The 19,930-nt window shown below is 43.3% G+C and overlaps 2 protein-coding genes across 2 annotated transcripts in view; both read left to right on the top strand.

The window, feature by feature from the left end:
- The window catches only part of LOC119459313 (uncharacterized), a 294,125-nt gene that overhangs the window by 123,337 nt on the left and 150,858 nt on the right, over window positions 1-19,930 (top strand). The gene's annotated exons all lie outside the window — the stretch shown is intronic.
- The window catches only part of LOC125947038 (uncharacterized), a 36,697-nt gene continuing 25,350 nt past the window's right edge, over window positions 8,584-19,930 (top strand). Inside the window, exon 1 of the mRNA XM_049671319.1 lies at window positions 8,584-8,766. Within this exon, the coding sequence (XP_049527276.1) occupies window positions 8,634-8,766 (133 nt within the window). The 5' untranslated portion in view covers window positions 8,584-8,633. The remainder of the gene's footprint in view (window positions 8,767-19,930) is intronic.

Below are 19,930 nucleotides of genomic sequence, written 5' to 3'. Positions count from 1 at the left end.
TTTGTTCATCTCTAAAGTGTGGCTTTGGGGAACCTTTGTGCCTTTCGCATAAAAAAACTACGGCTTTTGTCTTATTTGAATTTATTTTTAGATAATTTTCTGTAGACCATGTAGATATGTTCTGGAGAAACTCGTTTGCGCTATTTATTAAACTAGTATAACATGCCGATGAAATAAACACACTAGTATCGTCTGCATATATGACGAATTTTGCCTTCGGATAGATCAGAACAACATCGTTTATATATAAATTAAAAAGCAAGGGACCAAGAATACTTCCTTGCGGAACTCCTGTTTTTATTTCTCCAGGAAACGATCTAAATTTATTTATGTGCACATATTGCAGTCTTTTTCCTAAATATGACTTAATTAAGTGCAGTGGGAGGCCCCTGATACCATACGTCTCAAGCTTTGTTAGTAATAAGTTATGGTTAATATGATCGAAGACCTGAGTAAAGTCTATAAATATACCCATTGTCAGTAGCTTCATTTCAAAATTTTGCAGTATATGGTCTTTCTGGTCTAGAAGTGCTGTGTTGATTTGTTTTTTGAAAGCCATACTGAGCTTTCGTGATAATGCGATATTTTTCACAGAAAGATGATAGCTGAATCAATATTATTTTTTCAAGTCCCTTAGAAAAGTGAGGCAAAATTTATATGGGGCGATAATTTTGTGTGTTGAGCCTGTCTGCCTTCTTGTATATTGGAATGACTTTAGCAATCTTCATTTTTGATGGAAAGATGCCTTCAGCAATAGAGTTATTATATATATGGACTAGAATAGGGGCTATATCGTGTATGACATATTTATGGTTCTTATATGCAGGTCGTCTGAATCACAGCTTTTAGAGTTTTTCATTGCCATAAATACAGAGAAGACCTTGGCAACATTAGTTGGATGGGAAAAGATTGTGTTTGAGTTTCCAGGTAGGGAGAGAGCGGTTTTCGGGCGCTTATGCGTTTGTGTTTCTCTGTTCAGAAAGTATTCGTTAAACGCGTTCACCATGTCTGTTTCGGACAGTATACGACCTTCTAGCCCAATTTTTTCAATAGGTTCTGTGCGTTGTGTCCGCTCCATTACCACATTAAGATTCCTACACAGTTTTTATGAGTTTCCTCCACACGATAAAAAAGATTCTAGATAATAGTTATCTCTGGTTTCCCTTATTTCCTTGTTTAGACTGTTCCTGTAAACTTTAAATTCTTTAAGGTCAGCAATTTGACGAGTTTTAATGAACCTGGCGTACAACTTTTCTTGTTTCTTAATTTTCTTTAATAGCTCTCTTGTTATCCATGGTTCTCGGCACGACTTGGGTTTATTTTGTTTGACGGTGAAAAACAATTTTTCAATGAAAATATTGTAGGCTCTTTCCGCATTATTTTCTTCAAGTACGTCCCCCAACTTACTCGTTGTAACTCTGTTTGAAACGCTGCCATTGCACGCTCATTGATGTTCTGAAATGACCTAGTTATATTTTTGTTAAGCTTTTTCAATCGTCGCTCGATAAAAATGCATATTGGATTATGATCACCAACTTGTCAGCTTAAAACAGCGCTTTTTACATATGAGGGATCATAATTTGTAAAAAATAGATCTAACGTAGTCTCAGAGGACATAGTGATTCTAGTGCTCGATTCTATAACATTTATGCAACCGTTGGACAACATTATATTTAATAAGGCATACTGTCTAGCACTACATGCACTCATGTCAATGTTAACATCGCCACCAAAGATCACTTTTTGCTTGTTTTCGCATGCATACGCCAACAGACGATCTACAAAAGTGAGGAACTCCTGCAAGATGCCGTCTGATAGACGATAGCACACACCAAATATAACACCATCAGCCTGAATGCACAATGACTCTACATTATGCGTTATTATTGTAAAGTCTTCCAATATGTCACAGGGTATGAATTTTTCACCAGCAGAGAGACACCGCCGCCACGTCGAGTTGTTCTGTTCAAGCAAAATGTTTTCTTTTGCGGTAGTCGAAGAATATGAACATCATTTGAGTACCAGGTTTCACATAACATAACGACGTCACAGAGGTCATTTATGCCATCGAAAAAGGTTTCTAGTTCACCAAGTTTGTTACAAGCAGATTGTACATTCATATGTAAACAGCTCACGCCTTTAAGTGCAGCAAAAGAAGAAAACCATTTATGTTTATCGATATGACCGAGCGTCTCCATCGTAATGAGATCCGTAACACAAGAAAGGAAGACTCAGGTGCTAATGGCCAGGAGTTCATTCACGTCTTTCACTACAGTCACTGGTTCACCACTCGATTTGCGCATCAGTACCTTGCCCTTTGGATGCCAAACAAACTGATAGTCTGCATCCTTCCCCCATTCTTTAGTGGCAGCAACAATCCTTGCGGTTCGCGAGGTTAGGTTTTCATTAATGAGAACCCTGTTTCTCTTTTCTCTCAAAACCTTTCGTTTGGCAATCCAAGAGTCTCTAGTCTGCTGGCGCACGAAGCGCAAGATGATCCCGCGCGCTTTCCCTGTCTTAGCCGGCAATCTGTGAACAGCAACTACATCTTGGGATGTGATGGGTTGCACTTCCAGTTGTGCAACTAGGTTGTTAACCTTCTCGAGTAGATTCTCCCCCGCGGTTTCCGCAATCCCATGTATTTCAATGTTTAGTCTTCTACTGCGCCACTCAAGCGCTTCAAGGTGAAACTCAAGTCGACAGAGTTGTTCTGGAGCGCTACTACTCTTCGATTCTGGAGCGCATTGAACTTCGATGAGAAACATCTACAAGCTGACCTACCACTTTATAGCAGTGGCTGTTTATTACTGTATAAGTGGCTGTATAATTTTATTACTGGTGGCGGTGGCTACGCTTCTACGCGGATCGAATGCACAGAAGCTCTCTGAGCAACAGGCGCACCATAACCAACTCCAAGTGGTCGGAATTAATTTATATGCCTCCACCACGACATATTTTACTATGTTCTGTTTTACCTAAGAGCTTTAAAAGCATCGACAAGCTCGGAGACTCCATTTTCAAAACCCTACCAAAGATTAGAACCGTACCACAATTAGAAGCCAGCGATGTGCCGCGATCAGTGAAAACATATCGGATACCTTGTGGACACCAAGTATTTTCCTCAGGGAAAAGTTATTTTCCAAAGATTTCTTTACGAAGTCACATTGCGTGTGCTATGTTATGCGTATCAATGTTTCAGCCCATAAAAAGCTTAAGAAAGAACAAGGACAGAAAAGTGTGCTTACTCTGTACTGCCGAAATAAAAATCGGCCTCCATTCCACCTTGATTCCACTAGAGTGTACTATAATGGGGGAGTGGGTCCGGCGGATGCCTTTGTAAGCACCGAGGGTGAAGCAAAAAACGTTGAAATTGTGGCGGCGCTGCCGCCGCCTTATTCTGAAGCTCCAGCCAATAAACGTTAGCTCCGGCTGTTTCGGCAGCGCCCATAGGCTCAAGTGAGCTCACGGGCTGAGTAGCTGTCGTCTGCAGGACGCACCGTCATTGCGGCATCGTTTGCATTCTTTTCGTCGCTCTTCTACAGTTTTATTTAAACTAGATCGGTGGCGAATAATATCAGTGTTGGCGCCACCGAGCATCCGCCTGTCAAAGTTCGATGCAGCTGCGGTAGGGTCTCCGACGCGACAAGCGTCCGGCCGGTGCGCGGGGCCGCTCATTCGGAAGAAAGCGAAGGTGCCCGCACCAACTTTTCAATAAAAAAGCCTCAGCGGGCAGCCTGCGTTGTACCCACTCCCCCAATCTAGTACATTCTAATTGAACCCACATCGTGCCTACCGTGAGCATGCCGCAGTACAGGAACGCAGGCCAACGCAAGCCAACAAAGCCAACAAGAGACCCGGTAGTTCTAGCCGATGCTGCTCGCAGTCATCGAGTTCTTGCTTTCCAGGTCTGTGTGCGGAGGCCACGCCAGGCGTGTTGTCTTAGCCAGCTTATGTTTACTGTAGCTCTCACTAGCACTAATGCTACGAGCACCACTTCGTGTAATATTCTAGCATGTCACTGTTACATTCATTATTTCACCCTTATGGCTCATGATGATGATGACGACGAAATTGTTATTTTTCAAAACATAAATCAATAAAATTTTCAAACGGTCGGATTCGACTGAGAAGCCTTTTACTTTAACTTGTACTTCACGGACCCTTTCCCTCATAACGGTGCGCCTCATAATCGGATTGTACTTTGACACGTTGAATCCCGGAAACTATTTAAAATTAACCCGTCATCGTACGTCAAAATGTGGGGCGATCTCGATGATATCGCAGTAAAAAATTTTAGTCTGACGCTCCTCCTACGCGATCGGTGATGCAATAAAGTGCGATGCGCAGAGGCTCCGCCTCTATCTCGCACCCCCCTCGCTCAGGAAGACTTCCACTACACATTGAATCGCCTCCCAACTTTTTAAATGCGACGCATTTCTTGGCAACCATTTGCTAGTTTGACAGTATCTATCTATCTATCTATCTATCTATCTATCTATCTATCTATCTATCTAGCCGTATGACTTTGTGCTCTCATGGTCGTATCGTTAACTTGGTATGTACCAAAATTGCCATACTATGACAACAGTATATGACGAACATAAATGAAATGTCATGACATGAATGTCATGACATGCGTGTCATATAGGTCATGAAACCGCCATCTACGCCTTGGTGCTGACATAGTATGACAGGAGTGTATGGCGAACATAAGTGATAGGTCATGACATAAATGTCATGACATGCATGTCACTTAGGTCACGGCAATGACCCAGTGAAAAAATCATCATCATCATCATCATCATCATCATCATCAGCCTATATTTATGTCCACTGCAGGACGAAGGCCTCTCCCTGCGATCTCCAATTACCCCTGTCTTGCGCTAGCGTATTCCAACTTGCGCCTGCGAATTTCCTAACCTCATCATCCCACCTGACTTTCTGCCGTCCTCGACTGCGCTTCCCTTCTCTTGGTATCCATTCTGTAACCCTAATGGTCCACCGGTAATCCATCCCACGTATTACATGGCCTGCCCAGCTCCATTTCTTCCGCTTAATGTCAACTAGAATATCGTCTACCCCCGTTTGTTCTCTGATCCACACCGCTCTCTTCCTGTCTCTTAACGTTACTCCTAAGATTTTTCGTTCCATTGCTCTTTGTGCGGTCCTTAACTTGTTCTCGAGCTTCTTTGTTAACCTCCAAGTTTCTGCCCCGTATGTTAGCACCGGTAGAATGCAATGATTGTACACTTTTCTTTTCAACGACAGTGGTAAGCTCCCAGTCAGGATTTGGCAATGCCTGCCGTATGCACTCCAACCCAATTTTATTCTTCTGTAAATTTCTTTCTCATGATCAGGGTCCCCTGTGAGTAATTGACCTAGATAAACATATTCCTTTACAGATTCTAGAGGCTGACGGGCGATCCTGAATTCTTGTTCCCTTGCCAGGCTATTGAACATTATCTTTGTCTTCTGCATATTCATCTTCAACCCAATTCTTGCACTTTCTCGATGAAGGTCCTCAATCATTTGTTGTAATTCCTCTCCATTGTTGCTCAATAGGACAATGTCATCTGCAAACCGAAGGTTGCTGAGATACTCGCCATCGATCCTCACTCCTACTCCTTCCCAGTCTAAGAGCTTGAATACTTCTAAGCATGCAGTGAATAGCATTGGAGAGATTGTGTCTCCTTGCCTGACCCCTTTCTTGATAGGTATCTTTCTACTTTTCTTGTGGAGAACCAAGGTAGCTGTGGAATCCTTGTAGATATTTGCCAAGATATTCACGTATGCCTCCTCCACTCCTTGATTATGCAATGCCTCTATGACTGCTGATATCTCTACTGAACATTAACACTCAAAAGCCACAGAAATGGGTTTGGACGTGGGTACTAAGTGAATAAAGCACTAAAGGATGGTAGTAGGTCAGATTCATGACCATTACTCAGCAAAAATAACCATGACTCAGCGAAAAAAGAGTAACACTCAAAATTTTCAAACTACCGGCCTGTATCTATTACTAGCACGAGTTGCAAGCTATTAGAACATATTCTCGCCGGTTTCATACAAGGGTTCTTGAAAGATCGTAACATACTATCACCTTTTCAGCACGGTTTCAGAAAAGGACTCTCCATGGTGACTCGACTAGTAACAACCGTACATGAACTTTCCCAAATACTTGATTTATCCGGACAAATAGATGTGCGTTTTCTGGACTTTAGCAAAGCAATTGATAGGGTTCCCCATAGTAAGTTACTATATAAATTAGAAAAAATCGGACTTCCTTTTGGTATTGTACAGTGGATTTGCGCATACCTGAAAGAGAGGGAACTGTTTGTTGAAGTTAGAAATCGTAGTTCTAGTGCCCGTCACGTCACCTCAGGAGTTCCACAAGGCAGTGTGTTAGGGCATTTGTTATTTTTAATTTATGCCAATGATATCAATTATGTTATTCCTGTTAATATGTCCATTCGGTTATACGCTGATGACAGTGTTATCTTCAAGTAAATTGTGTCCCATGATGATCATGATGTGTTGCAGAGATGCCTTGTAGCAATCTCTGACTGGTGTTCGAAATGGGGGATGCAGCTCAATGCGGAAAAAACAGTACTTTTACGCGTAACAAGAAAGAAATGTCCCAGCAAATTTAATAACCAGCTTGAAAACATAGCCGTCACCTAAGTGGAAAAATATAAATATATTGGCGTCACTCTTACCAGTAAACACACATTGTCAACAGATATCTCGGATATCTGCTCAGCGGCAACAAAGAAACTGTGGTTCGTAAAGAGAAAGTTTAAACACGCGCCTATAAGAACTAAAATATTAGCCTACAATGCAATAGTGAGATCTAAATTAGAATGTGCTGCAGAAGTCTGGGACCCGCACACTAAAAAGGACATTATAGAATTGGAGCGAGTCCAGGGAAAAGCTGTGAGATTTATATACGGAAAATATGCCAGGACAGATTCCCCATCCTCATTCATGTTACAAAAAGAATAGACACTACAAACACGCAGAAAAATTAATCGCCTTGTACTACTACAGAATACTCTTTCTGGAAAAAATAATATAACGTTACCCGCTTCTGTATGTCGTCCTACTGCAACAAGAACACGACACAGTGCCGAGTATTTGCTCCCGCCAATTTTCACTTGAACAAAAGCCTTTAGGTACGGTTTTTCCCCCGAACTGTGAGAGAGTCAGAGTGGAATTCACTTCCCATTGGTGTACTTGAGTCAGATGATTTCATGGCTGCATTGGAAAAACATTTTTTGTGAATTTTAGTGATGTCGTAGTGTGATACTGGCTTATTTTTATGCATAATGTTCATTTTATGCAACGTTATTTACACCTGTCTGTATTTTATTTTTGCTTGCTGTAATGCAACATTATTTACGCCTGTCCGTATTTTCTTTTTGCTTGCTGTAATACCCCTCCTGCTTGGGCCAAAGTATTTTCCTGCAGTATTACTAAATAAATAATAATAAACCACTCGAATGGGTTCGGACGTGGGCACTAAGCGAAGGAAACACAAAAGGATGATGGTAGAAATCATAGTCATGAGCATGACTCAGCAAAAATGACAATGACTCAGCAAAAAAAGTAACACTCAAAAACCACTGAAATGGGTTCGGACGTGGGCACTAAGCGAAGGAAACACAAAAGGATGATGGTAGAAATCATAGTCATGAGCATGACTCAGCAAAAATGACAATGACTCAGCAAAAAAAGTAACACTCAAAAACCACTGAAATGGGTTCGGACATAGGTAATAAGTCAAGGAAACACTACACGATGCTGGTAGAAGTCATAGTCATGAACATGACGAAGGCTTTCGCCTTAAGGTCTCCAGGTGTAGCTAAAGGAACTCCTGACGGCTCATGACACGAATGTCATGGTTGCCATAGCAGTGCCATAGCCACTGAGCAACCCGCCGTGGTTGCTCAGTGGCTATGGTGTTGGGCTGCTGAGCACGAGGTCGCGGGGATCAAATCCCGGCCACGGCGGCCGCATTTCGATGGGGGCGAAATGCGAAAACACCCGTGTACTTAGATTTAGGTGCACGTAAAGAACCCCAGGTGGGCAACATTTTCGGAGTCCCCCACTACGACGTGCCTCATAATCATATCGTGGTTTTGGCACGTAAAACCCCATAATAACAACAACAACAAAAATGTCATGACATGCGTTTCATATAGGCCATCAAAGAGCCGCCTACGTCTCGGTGCTCTCATGGTCGTTTCGTTAACTTGGGAGGCTCCCCGCACACTGCTTCGCGTAACATCGATTCGCACAGGGCGTGGGATCTGCTGGCTTTTTTTCCTTGTGTCATGTTTTCCTGCATTAATGCGTCATTCCATATATTGGTGGAGCCCTCAATGAAACTGCTGGTTCGTAGTTTGATCTGCCCTGTCCCTTGTCTTTTTCTTACGATTTGTATGTGTTGTAACGGTGGCACTAAGAATGCATCACCATTAGCCCGCCAGCAAACATTATTCAAGTTGCAATGAGTGTCCTTGTTGCTCAAGTTCACTGATCTCCCTCTGCAGCTGACTTGGAGACTCGACGACGCTGCCATAGACCTGACAGGCCGACTCTACACGTCCGAGACGGATGCGAGGTTTCCAGTTATGCCAGCCTCCACTTACACCGTGTTTGTTCGACGTCTTGACGCATCCGGGGGTTCCGTGGCCACCAGCGAAGTGCTCTTCTTGGACACGTCCACATCGGAAACGGAAGCAAGGCAGCTGCACAGCTCAACAGGTGCCCGATTGTTGGAATCGCATGACCACTATAAGAAAGCGGTTTCACACAACCGCGCACTTGTGTCTCAAGCTACGCCATATTTATACGCTTCTGCATTTCATATTTATGATTAGTAGCGGGAGTGAATGATGTCGCACGAAGAAGTCACCAGCAGGCGTTATCAGACACATAGACATAAAGCGAAATAAGAGCGAACTTTGTATTATCAGAATGAGGTTGAGGCCGCATAAGAAAGAAACAAAAAAGGAACAATACAAGCTGATGTGTGCTGACACTAAAGAGCGGAATATTGTGATGAAACTTGCACTTGGTTTTTTTAAGCATAAAATACGTCCCACAACTTTCTTAGTAAATGCGTTATGACGTTACAAAAAAGCTAATTCACAGAAAGTTCAGGAAAGTTCAGCAAAGTTCCACGAAGCACATTTTTTCTATGAGTGTTACTTTTCATTCTTTCTTTTTTATACGGAAGAGGGAAAGAGGGGGGGGGGGGGAGTTAACCAGCTATGAAGTCGCGGCGTACTGCTTAATGCGCAATACCGTTGAGACTTGTGCTAGTCGGTACATACTCGATAGGCACCGTCACTACTGTGCGCACCAGCACTGCAGACACAGTCCGGATTACTATCTGTCGGGGGTGCACTGAAGTATCAAGCTACGTGTGAGTCACCCGAAATAGTCGCTTTTCGACCGGAACTACCGTTTACGACCGTCGCTGTGTACGTGTCCTCCGTGACTCGCTGGTGTGAATGAGCAATAATGGGCCAAACCATCAGTTTGCCACGCTACATCACGTTAAATTTTATCTGCATGCGTGTTCCGTGCTTTGCATTGGTGTTCTATTACTGTGCAGATATTAGTCTTGGACTCGTACTGAGGCGCCGCGCGCTTGCACGGATGCATATTTTGCTCCCTGATCGCTGCCGCATTGTTCGAACTCTTCATTTTGTGCTACGCTCTCGCGTGCCCATTTTGTTCCATTCCAGTCACGTGAGCACTTCTGAGAAGTTCCAACATTTTTTTTTCAAGCTCCCATACTATGTGCTTCGGCAACTGACTGACGTCATCGTGCCCGACAAGTACCTCGACGTGTAGCCCAGGGACACAGGCTCTGAGCGTGTCCGGTATTCGGGTAAATATAAGCGGACTGGGTGTTTTACCGGATGAACGGAGGCGCAAACGTGAACGGTCTCCACGGTGCAGCCACCTGGTGGCGCCGAGCTCAACCAGACAATCAGCGCTAATATTGCAGTAACCAAGCGTATTTTGCTTTGCTCCTGGTGTTAATTCTTGGCAGCAACACCATTACACCGCTAACGAAAATTTACACCAGCAGCAAAATAAAATACACTTGGTTACTGCAATATGAGCTGTGTTTGTCTGGTTGAGCTGTGTGCCACCATGTGGCTGCATCGTGCAGCCCGTTCACGTTCGCACCACCGCTAATCCGTTAGAAAGCCAAGTCCGCTTTTCTTTACCAGAGCACCCGACAGGCTACAACTCTCTGTTATTGGTATCTCCAGTCTCAAGCTTTACCGTCTCTTCTCTGCTCTTTAGAAGCGCCCTGAGAGCGCATCTGACGCCGAGGGCTTGGCTACGTGACACTTGGCGTTGATCTTATAACAAACTCTAAACTAAAGATGACCACGTGCTCTCCTTTGTGTATTATGGTGCCATCTTTGCCAAGAGTTCCTTGCCGATATCTCCTTCAGTATAACAATACTAAATCACCACTCTCTTTACAGAGCAGAAAATCTACATGAAAATCTAGAAGTAGGTGACAAATACTCAGAAAGCAGACAGACCGTTGCACTACAGAGCCTTAGCTGAAGAATGGACACTCCCACACTCCCATTAATGCTACAACTAGCGCTCACTCTTAGTAGGCTACTGGTGTTTGGTGCAAACAATGTGTGCATGCGCAGAAGTCGTGATGTGCCATTCACGAAATTCGTATTTGGCAACCCCATTTCGGTTTCATTTCCGGTTTCGGTTTGAAGGCGCAGTGACGGGTGTTCTATAATGATGCGACCAGATGAATATTCGAATTTAGTCTTTCGTTGTGCCGAGCGGTTTTCGTAAAGGCGTATTTCCATACACTTTTTTCTTGACAAGTGATCATTTTTAGCTTCCATTTGCACTACCGTAATTATGTTCGAGGCAATTCAGTATGATCATCATCAGCCTATTTTTATGTTCACTGCAATAGGAGGGCCTCTCGCTGCGATCTCCAATTAACCCTGTCTTGTGCTAGCTGCTTCCAACTTTAGCGTGCAAATTTCATGAATTCATCACGCCACCGCACTTTATGCCATCCTCGACTGCGCTTCCCTTCCCTTGATATCCATTCTGTAACTCTAATGGTCCCCCGGTTATCTGGGCTATAAGGGCATAACCTGCCCAGTTCCATTTTTTTAAATGCGAAGAATTTCTTGGCGAACATTTGCTACTTTGGCAGTATCTATCTGTCTGTCTGTCTGTCTGTCTGTCTGTCTGTCTGTCTGTCTGTCTGTCTGTCTGTCTGTCTGTCTGTCTGTCCGTCCGTCCGTCCGTCCGTCCGTCCGTCCGTCCGTCCGTCCGTCCGTCCGTCCGTCCGTCCGTCCGTCCGTCCGTCCGTCCGTCCGTCCGTCCGTCCGTCCGTCCGTCCGTCCGTCCGTCCGTCCGTCCGTCCGTCCGTCCGTCCGTCTGTCCGTCCGTCCGTCTGTCTGTCTGTCTGTCTGTCTGTCTGTCTGTCTGTCTGTCTGTCTGTCTGTCTGTCTGTCTGTCTGTCTGTCTGTCTGTCTGTCTATCTATCTATCTATCTAGCCACCTACGACTTTGTGCTCACATGGTCGCTTCGTACCGAAATTGGTATTATATGACAGGAGTATATGACGAACATAAATGGTATGTCATGGCATGCGTGCCATGTAGGTCATGACAATGACCCAGTGAAAAATATTCACGCTCAAAAACCACTGAAATAGGTTCTGACGTGTGTACTAAGTGTGGAAAACAGTAAACTATGATGGTAGAAATCAGTCATGACCATGACTCAGCGAAAAAGACATTAACACTCAAAAACCACTGAAATGGGTTAGGACGTGGTTACTAAGTGGAGGAAATACTAAAGGATGATGGTAGAATTCAGTCATGAGCATGACTCAGCAAAACTGACAATGACTCAGCGACAAAGAATTAACACTCAAAAGCCACTGAAATGGGTTCTGACGTGGGTACTAAGTGAAGGAAACACTAAAGGACGCCGGTAGAACTCATGGTCATGAGCATGACTCAGGAAAAATGACAATGACTCAGCGAAAAAAGAATAACAATAAGAACCACTGGAATGGGTTCGGACGTGGACACTAATTGAAGGAAACACCCAATGAGGATGGTAGAAATCATAGTCATGAGCATGACACAGCAAAAATGACAATGACCCAGCAAAATATTTAACACTAAAAAGCCAATGAAATGGGTTCTGACGTGTGTACTAATGAAGGAAACATTAAAGCATGATGGTAGATGTCAGTCATGAGCATGACTCAGCAAAATTGACTATGAATCAGCGAAAAATATATTCCACTTAAAAACAACTGAAATAGGTTCGAACGTGGGTACTAAGATTAGGAAACACTAAAGGATGCTGGTAGAAGTCATGGTCATGAGCATGACTCATCAAAAATGACAACGACCGAGAAAAAAGAATAACACTCAAAAGCCACTGAAATGGGTTCTGACATGGGTACTAAGTGAAGGAAACACTACAGGATACTGGTAGAATTCATATTGATGAGCATGACTTAGCAAAAATTACAGTGACTCAGCGAAAAAATGATTAACACTCAAAAACCACTGGAGTGTCTTCGGACGTCGGTATTAAGTGAAGGGTACACTAATGAATGCTGCTAGAAGTCATAGTCATGAGCATAACTAAGGCTTTCGCCCTAAGGTCTCTTAGGTGTAGCTAAAGGGACTCCTGAGGACTCATGTCACAAATGTCATGACATGCGTGTCATGTAGGTCATGAAAGAGCCGCCTAGGTCCTGGTGCTGTCATGGTCGTTTTGTTAACATGTTATTCTCCCCGCACACTGCTTCGCATAGTATTCGATTCCCACTGGGCGTGGGATCTGCCGGCTTTTTTATTTTAATGTCAACTAGAATATGGACGATACCCATTTGCTGCCTGATGCACACCGCTCTCTTCCTATCTCTTAACGTTACGCCTAACACTTTTTCGCTCCGTCGCTCTTTGTGCGGTCCTTAACTTGTTCTCGAGCTTCTTTGTTAACCTCCAAGTTCCTGCCCCATATGTTGGCACCGGTATAATGCAATGATTGTACTTTTCTTTTCAAGGACAGTGGTTAGCTCTCAGGATTTGGCAATGCCTGCCGTATGCGCTGCAAGTTAATTTTATTCTTCTGTAAATTTCCATCTCATGATCAGGGTCCCCTGTGAGTAATTCACCTAGATCAATGTACTCCTTTAGAGACTCCAGTGGCTGACTGGCGATCTGGAATTCTTGTTCTTGTTCGTGCTAGTGTGTGCTAGTGTGTGTGTGCAAATACATGATGCCAGACTATTGAACAATATTTTCGTTTCTGCATATATTCAGCCCCACACTTACACTTTCTTGGTTAAGGTCTTCAATCACTTGCTGTAATTCGTCCCCATTGTAGCTGAATCAGACAATATGATCTGCAAACCGAAGGTTGCTGAGATATTCGCCGTTCATCCTCACTCTTACGCATTCATGCTGAAATAGCTATTCAGCGACTGAAGCTATTCAGCTGGCTCCAAGGTGTGATACCGGTCAGCGTTATTAAAAGATCAAGTGACACGGCTTGTGCAACAATTGACAAGATGCTAGTCGTCTACAGTGGGCTCGTCAACCTGCAAGCTCCTGTCATCAACAACTTTAGAAAATACATTGCCATGGATCCGGAAGTATCATTAACACTTGCTCCAGCGCTCCTCGTGCATGGTATACGACCCTAATGGAAAGTACCTGTGGTGTGATCTTGTTTCAGTAAGTAGGACACTGAAGTTGGAGAGAAGTAACATTATTAAGGCACACTGTTTCTACATCACATGCCAAGTGAAACCAATACTCTCGAATACAACTCAAGAATGAAACAGCGAATGAAACTCGAAGGGGACCCTCCAATCATGGTGTCAACCGAATGTCGTGACGTGGTTAATCTGCTTTCACGTGCTAGTGTGACTAGGCAGGCGGGCAGGTACAAGAGGATTAACTATGAATTAACCGGATCACCCCCGACGTCATGAGAATTGGTCGATGCCATTGAAGACGGTCTTCTCGGTGGGGCATTTGCTACTTCATACATCAGGGCCCGAATTCACAAGAACTTCTTAGACTAGAATTCGTAAGAAAGCATTTTAGCCAATGCGGATGCCAAACATATCATTAGTGAAGGCGACCAGCTAGTGGCAAAGCAAACATACGAAAGAAAAGCTTTGTGAATGTGAGCCCAGTTGTATTGCATTTGTGCGCCTTTACATTTTTCGTTAAAATTATTGAATATTGCCCCTTTTCTTTCGCTCGTTTATCAGATGTGTTCATTGCTCTGAAGAATAATTATCGCAGACAGAAAACTGAGTTGAAGGCGCGCTTCAGAATTGTTGATATTAAAAGAGAGGCATACATTCATCAATGTATTTCCTTGCTTTTTGACATTTTACTTCATTCGTGTACACCATGTCTTCCAGCATGTAAACTCGTATTGTCGAGAGCCACCTAGACTGAAGTTGGTTGTAGATATGACACGAAGAGTGAAACCAGTATAGGGATAGAATGGGCATACAGCAATACAGCGTCCGTGTTGCCGTGTGCGCTTTCTTGCCCTGTCCTCGTTTTCCACTGTTTATGCATATTGAGCAGCTCGCTTTGTGTGAGGGACAACTTTTGATGTGCAGAAACACTGCACAGTGAAATGACTATGCCAGTCAGTTTAATGAATATGTACCCACATGCCACGTAAACTATTTTTTCATTCCACTATTTCTTTGGCTTTATGTGTACTGCTTTTGTCTCACTTTGCAATCAGAGTTGTAAACATGGCAGGTTACCACATTTAACTATTTGGCAGTTTTTAAACACGACTTTCACTACTTGTACATATATTAATGCACTCATTATACGCTTCAGGCAAAAAGAGCACCAGGAAAGCTGTGAATTAAAGAGTGCTTCCATTCACTCATCAGAAGACTGGCTGTTGGTTTGGCATTTCGTGCAAATACATGATGCTGGAGTGCGTTTTAGTTTCACATACTTAAGATGAAGTGTGACTACACATTGAACAGCTAACAACACGGCCAGACTTGCCACCTTGGCAAATGCATGTCTTCATAGCATGTTGAATTTGTTTTACGATGCTCATTGTTTTCAGTTCAGGAAAGATGTGGTTAAAGAAAAACCCTCTGCTTTGACTTTACAGTAGCCCAGAAGTTTCATAGAAATAAAAGCCGGCAGATCCCATGCCCTGCGGGAATCGATGTTATCCGAAGCAGTGTGCGGGGAGAATACCATGGTAACAAAACGACCATGAGGGCACCAAGACGTAAGCGGCTCTTTCATGACCTACATGACACGCATATCATGAGTCCTCAGGAGTCCGTTCAGCTACACCTAAGAGACCTTAGGCCGAAAGCCTTAGTTATGCTCATGACTATGAATTCGACCAGTATACTTTAGTGTTTCCATTCCATTCCATTCTTTTATTTCAGCATTCGTCTTTAAATGTACAAATGCTAGGACAGGAGCAAAAAGCCGCTATTTTAAGCGGATTGACAAAGGCCCCTGCCCCTACAGTCTTTGGCAGCAGACATTTTCTGATCTCTTTTCACGCAACAATATATCGATACATAAAATATGTTTTAAAAAGACACACTGTAACCAATTTTTTGACCAACAATACACGCATTCTAACAGAAATTAGAGATTTATGTAACGTGATGAAACAATGCATGTTTCCAGGTACATCAGAGTATATAAAAGCACTTTCAAATACAAGACAAATACAAAATTATTCCAAGCAAGAAAAGGAAGCGCATATAACAACATAAACTATTCACATGCAACCGCACGCCTATTGAAAAATTCCTTCAGAATTCGACGTGAAACAGTCCTAAGATCCATGTTTTCCTTTTCAAGACTGTTCAGTAATACCGATATTTGGCATGATAGTCCGTCCTTTCCATGATTAGTCCGTGAAAAAGGCACGGCCCAAGTTTCTCGCTCCCGTATGTCGTATTTGATGTCATGAGGTTTACTTAGATTACAAAGATCAGCAAATCCCGTGTGGCCTCGTTTTACGCTTTCTTTATATTTCATAGCAAAGATTAAACTGGTAATTGTAATAAAATTGGAGAACATTAAACTTAGAAAATAAGGTCCTTGTATGACTGTCGTAAGAAATACAAGCAACATGGCGCAGTGCATTTTTGTAATGACATAACGTCTGAATATTTTTTGTGACGTGCTCCCCCATACAAGACTACAATAATTTGCATGAGAAATAAATATTGTGTTATACAGCAATAGCCGTAGTTTTAACGGAAGTACATCTCGAAGCCTACAAAGCGCACCGCATGCTTTTGCCTTTACTTAGTACCCACGACAGAACCCATTTCAGTGGCTTTTGAGTGTTAATCTTTTTCGCTGAGCCATTGTCATTTTTGCTGAATCATTCTCATGATTATGAATTCTATCAGCATCCTATAGTGTTTCCTTCACTTAGTACACACGTCAGAACCCATTTCAGTGGCTTTTGAGTGTTAACTTTTTTTTGCTGAGTCATTGTCATTTTTGCTGTTTCATGCTCATGACTATGATTTCTACCATCCTCATTGGGTGTTTCCTTCACTTAGTGTCCACGTCCGAACCCATTCCAGTGGTTTTTGAGTGTTAATCTTTTTAAATGCGAAGCATTTCTTGGCGAACATTTGCTACTTTGACAGTATCTATCTATCTATCTATCTATCTATCTATCCATCCATCCATCTATCCATCTATCGAACCGCCTACGACTTTGTGCGGTCGTTTCGTTAACTTGGTATGTACCAAAATTGGCATACTATGACAGGAGTATATGACGAACATAAATGGTGTCATGACATGCATGTCATGTAGGTCATGAAACAGTCGCCTGCGTCTTGGAGCTCTCATGGTCGTTTCGTTAACTTGGTAGGTACCAAATTGGTATAGTGTAACAGGATTGTATGACGAACATAATGATAATTCATGACATAAATGTCATGACATGCGTGTCAAGCAGGTCATGGCAATGACCCAGCGAAAAATATTAACTCAAAAACCACTGAAATACGTTCTGACGTGCGTACTAATTTAAAGAAACACTAAATTATGATGGAAGAAATCAGCCATAAGCATGACTCCGCAAAAGTGACCATGACTCAGCGAAAAAACATTAACACTCAAAAACCGCTGAAATGGGTTCGGACTTGGGTACGTGAAGCAAACGCTAAAGGATACTGGTAGAATTGACTCATAGTCGTGAGTATGACACAGCAAACATGACAATGACTCAGCGAAAAGAGATTGACACTCAAAAACCACTGGAATGGTTTCGGACGTGGACACTACGTGAAGGAAGCACCCAATGAGGATGGTAGAAATTATAGCCGTGAGCATGACACGGCAAAAATGTCAATAACTCAGCAAAAAAAATTAACACTCAAAAGCCACTAAAATGGGTTCTGACGTATGTACTAAGTGAAGGAAACACTAAAGCATTATGGTACATGTCATAGGCATGAGCATGACTCATCAAAAATGACAATGAGAGAGAAAAAATACTAACCCTCAAAAGCCACTGAAATAGGTTCGGACGTGGGTACTAAGTGAAGGAAACACTACAGTATACTGGTCGAACTCATAGTCATGAGTATGACTCAACAAAAATGACACTGACTCAGCGAAAAAAAATTAACATTCAAAAACCACTGGAATAAGTTCGGATATCGGAATTAAGTGAAGGAAACACTAAAGGATGATGATAGAAGTCATAGTCATGAGCATAACTAAGGCTTCTGCCCTAAGTTCTCTTAGGTGTAGCTAAAGGGACTCCCGAGGACTCATGACATGAATGCCATGACATGCGTGTCATGTAGGTCATGAAAGAGCCGCCTATGGTCGTTTGGGAAGCGCTCTCATGGTCGTTTTTTAACATGGTATTCTCCCCGCACACTGCTTCGCATAACATCGATTCCCACAGGACGTGAGATCTGCCGGCTTTTTTCGCTGAGTCATTGTCATTTTTCCTGAGTCATGTTCATGACTATGAATTCTACCAGTATCCTTTAGTGTGTCCTTCACTTAGTACACACGTCGGAACCCACTTCAGTGGTTTATGATTGCGAATATATTTCGCTGGGTCATTGTCATGACCTATACGACACGCGTGTCATGACATTTATGTCATGACCTATCATTATGTTCGTCCTACGCTCCTGTTATTCTATACGAATTTTGGTACCTACCAAGTTAACGAAACGACCATGAGAGCACCAAGTCGTAGGCGGCTAGATAGACATATACTGTCAAAGTAGCAAATGCTCGCCAAGAAGTTCTTCGCATTTAATAATAAATGCAATCGAGGTGGGAGCTTGGGCATGCTGGTGCAACACCTTTGGAATAGCGCAGAGACACGGACGACAAAAGAAACACACAACAGCCTGTCTACATTTCTCGACTCGTGCTTGATATCGCGGTGTTCCGAATAAAGAATGAATGCCAACATTACTTCATAGCAGAATGTCTACTTGCAATAACACTCATAGTTCACATCCCTAACGTGAACGCGTTGACGAAATTGCTAGCAATCCTATAAAAGATCAACACTGTTTAAGTCCGTACACTAACTATCATGTGATTAGACGTGAGAAGACTTGTCTAGAGCGCCGGATCGCTGCGCTGCGGTAGAAATAAAATTAAATGTTAGTGCATCTGCTCTGCTAAGGAGCTGAATGCTCGGGCTTCTATCGCTCGCATGTCTACGCGTGTTTGCTGGAAGTGCAAGCACTATCCTTGAAACCACAGTACCACGTGGAACATTTTTACTCAGTTACTTCGCAAAGGACCGCATCAGCGCTTTAGATAAGCCTGTTTACCCCTTAGCCAAAACGCAAGCAGTTACGATATGCTGTGGATGAAGCACTTACCCAGCCATGCAGGTGCAGTGAGCGGTGACAACGGTTCTGTCCTCATTCACGATTCACCGGAGGCAACATGTTTTGGACAGGAGAGCCTCTACGGTTGCCGCAATGACGATGACACCTTATCCATGTTCGCCGGCCTTGAATGACACTAGTCGCTTGACTTTTTCGCTCACAAACGCACTCTACGCATCGGTTATCCTGTAGTTTTTGAACTGTTCTCTTGTAAAAACACACACCCCCCACCAGAAGAAAATGCTCGGTGTTGTCTCTGAGGGAAGGTTTTTGGAGCCCGATGAAAACGAAAATCACACATCATCGTCGAGCGCGTCTGGCAGCTCTCCGCCTCTAACCATCACCTTTTGGTGATGTCGAACCTTTGCTTCGGTGCTAATAGCGCCTTAAAGTAGTCGCTCGACAATATTCACGATGCAGAATCAGCTCGTCACAAATACCACCAAGCAGTACAAACACTGACACACTGCCCTCACGTCCCGCATGCCTTCAAACAACACATTTGGAAGTGCTTCTAGTTTTGTTGCCGGAAGTTTCGATGGGGCAACCAATGAACAGCAAGCGCGGTTTGTTTGTAAAACACTAAAGCCGTCTATAAAAAAAACGTCAGTAGCGACGGTGACGAAAACGGTGCTAAAACTAAAAAATCGAAACGTTTTGGTTTCGTGACCGGGGGTGCTGCGGCCCGGCTGTTCTCTTGCAGAGCAGGCCAACCAATCAGCAGAGTACGCGATTCACGTGCACTTATGGATTCCTTCACCACCACCGGATGGCGATCGCCTCGGCTCATTCGCGGCAGCTGCAGCGGTGCCATGCGGGGTAAATAAAATTACGTGGGATGCTTAGAACTTTCAATTAATGTGAAGGCGAAATCATAGTTGGACCGATAGTGATGCGGAATGAAGTTCTGAGCCCACGCGGTGACGTATACAAGGCGCGTGAGCGCGCTGCGAGCATGCTTCCGC

The sequence above is a fragment of the Dermacentor silvarum genome, chromosome 7 (assembly GCF_013339745.2).
Source record: "Dermacentor silvarum isolate Dsil-2018 chromosome 7, BIME_Dsil_1.4, whole genome shotgun sequence".
NCBI lineage: Eukaryota > Metazoa > Arthropoda > Arachnida > Ixodida > Ixodidae > Dermacentor > Dermacentor silvarum.
This window is presented reverse-complemented; position numbering and strand designations above follow the sequence as displayed.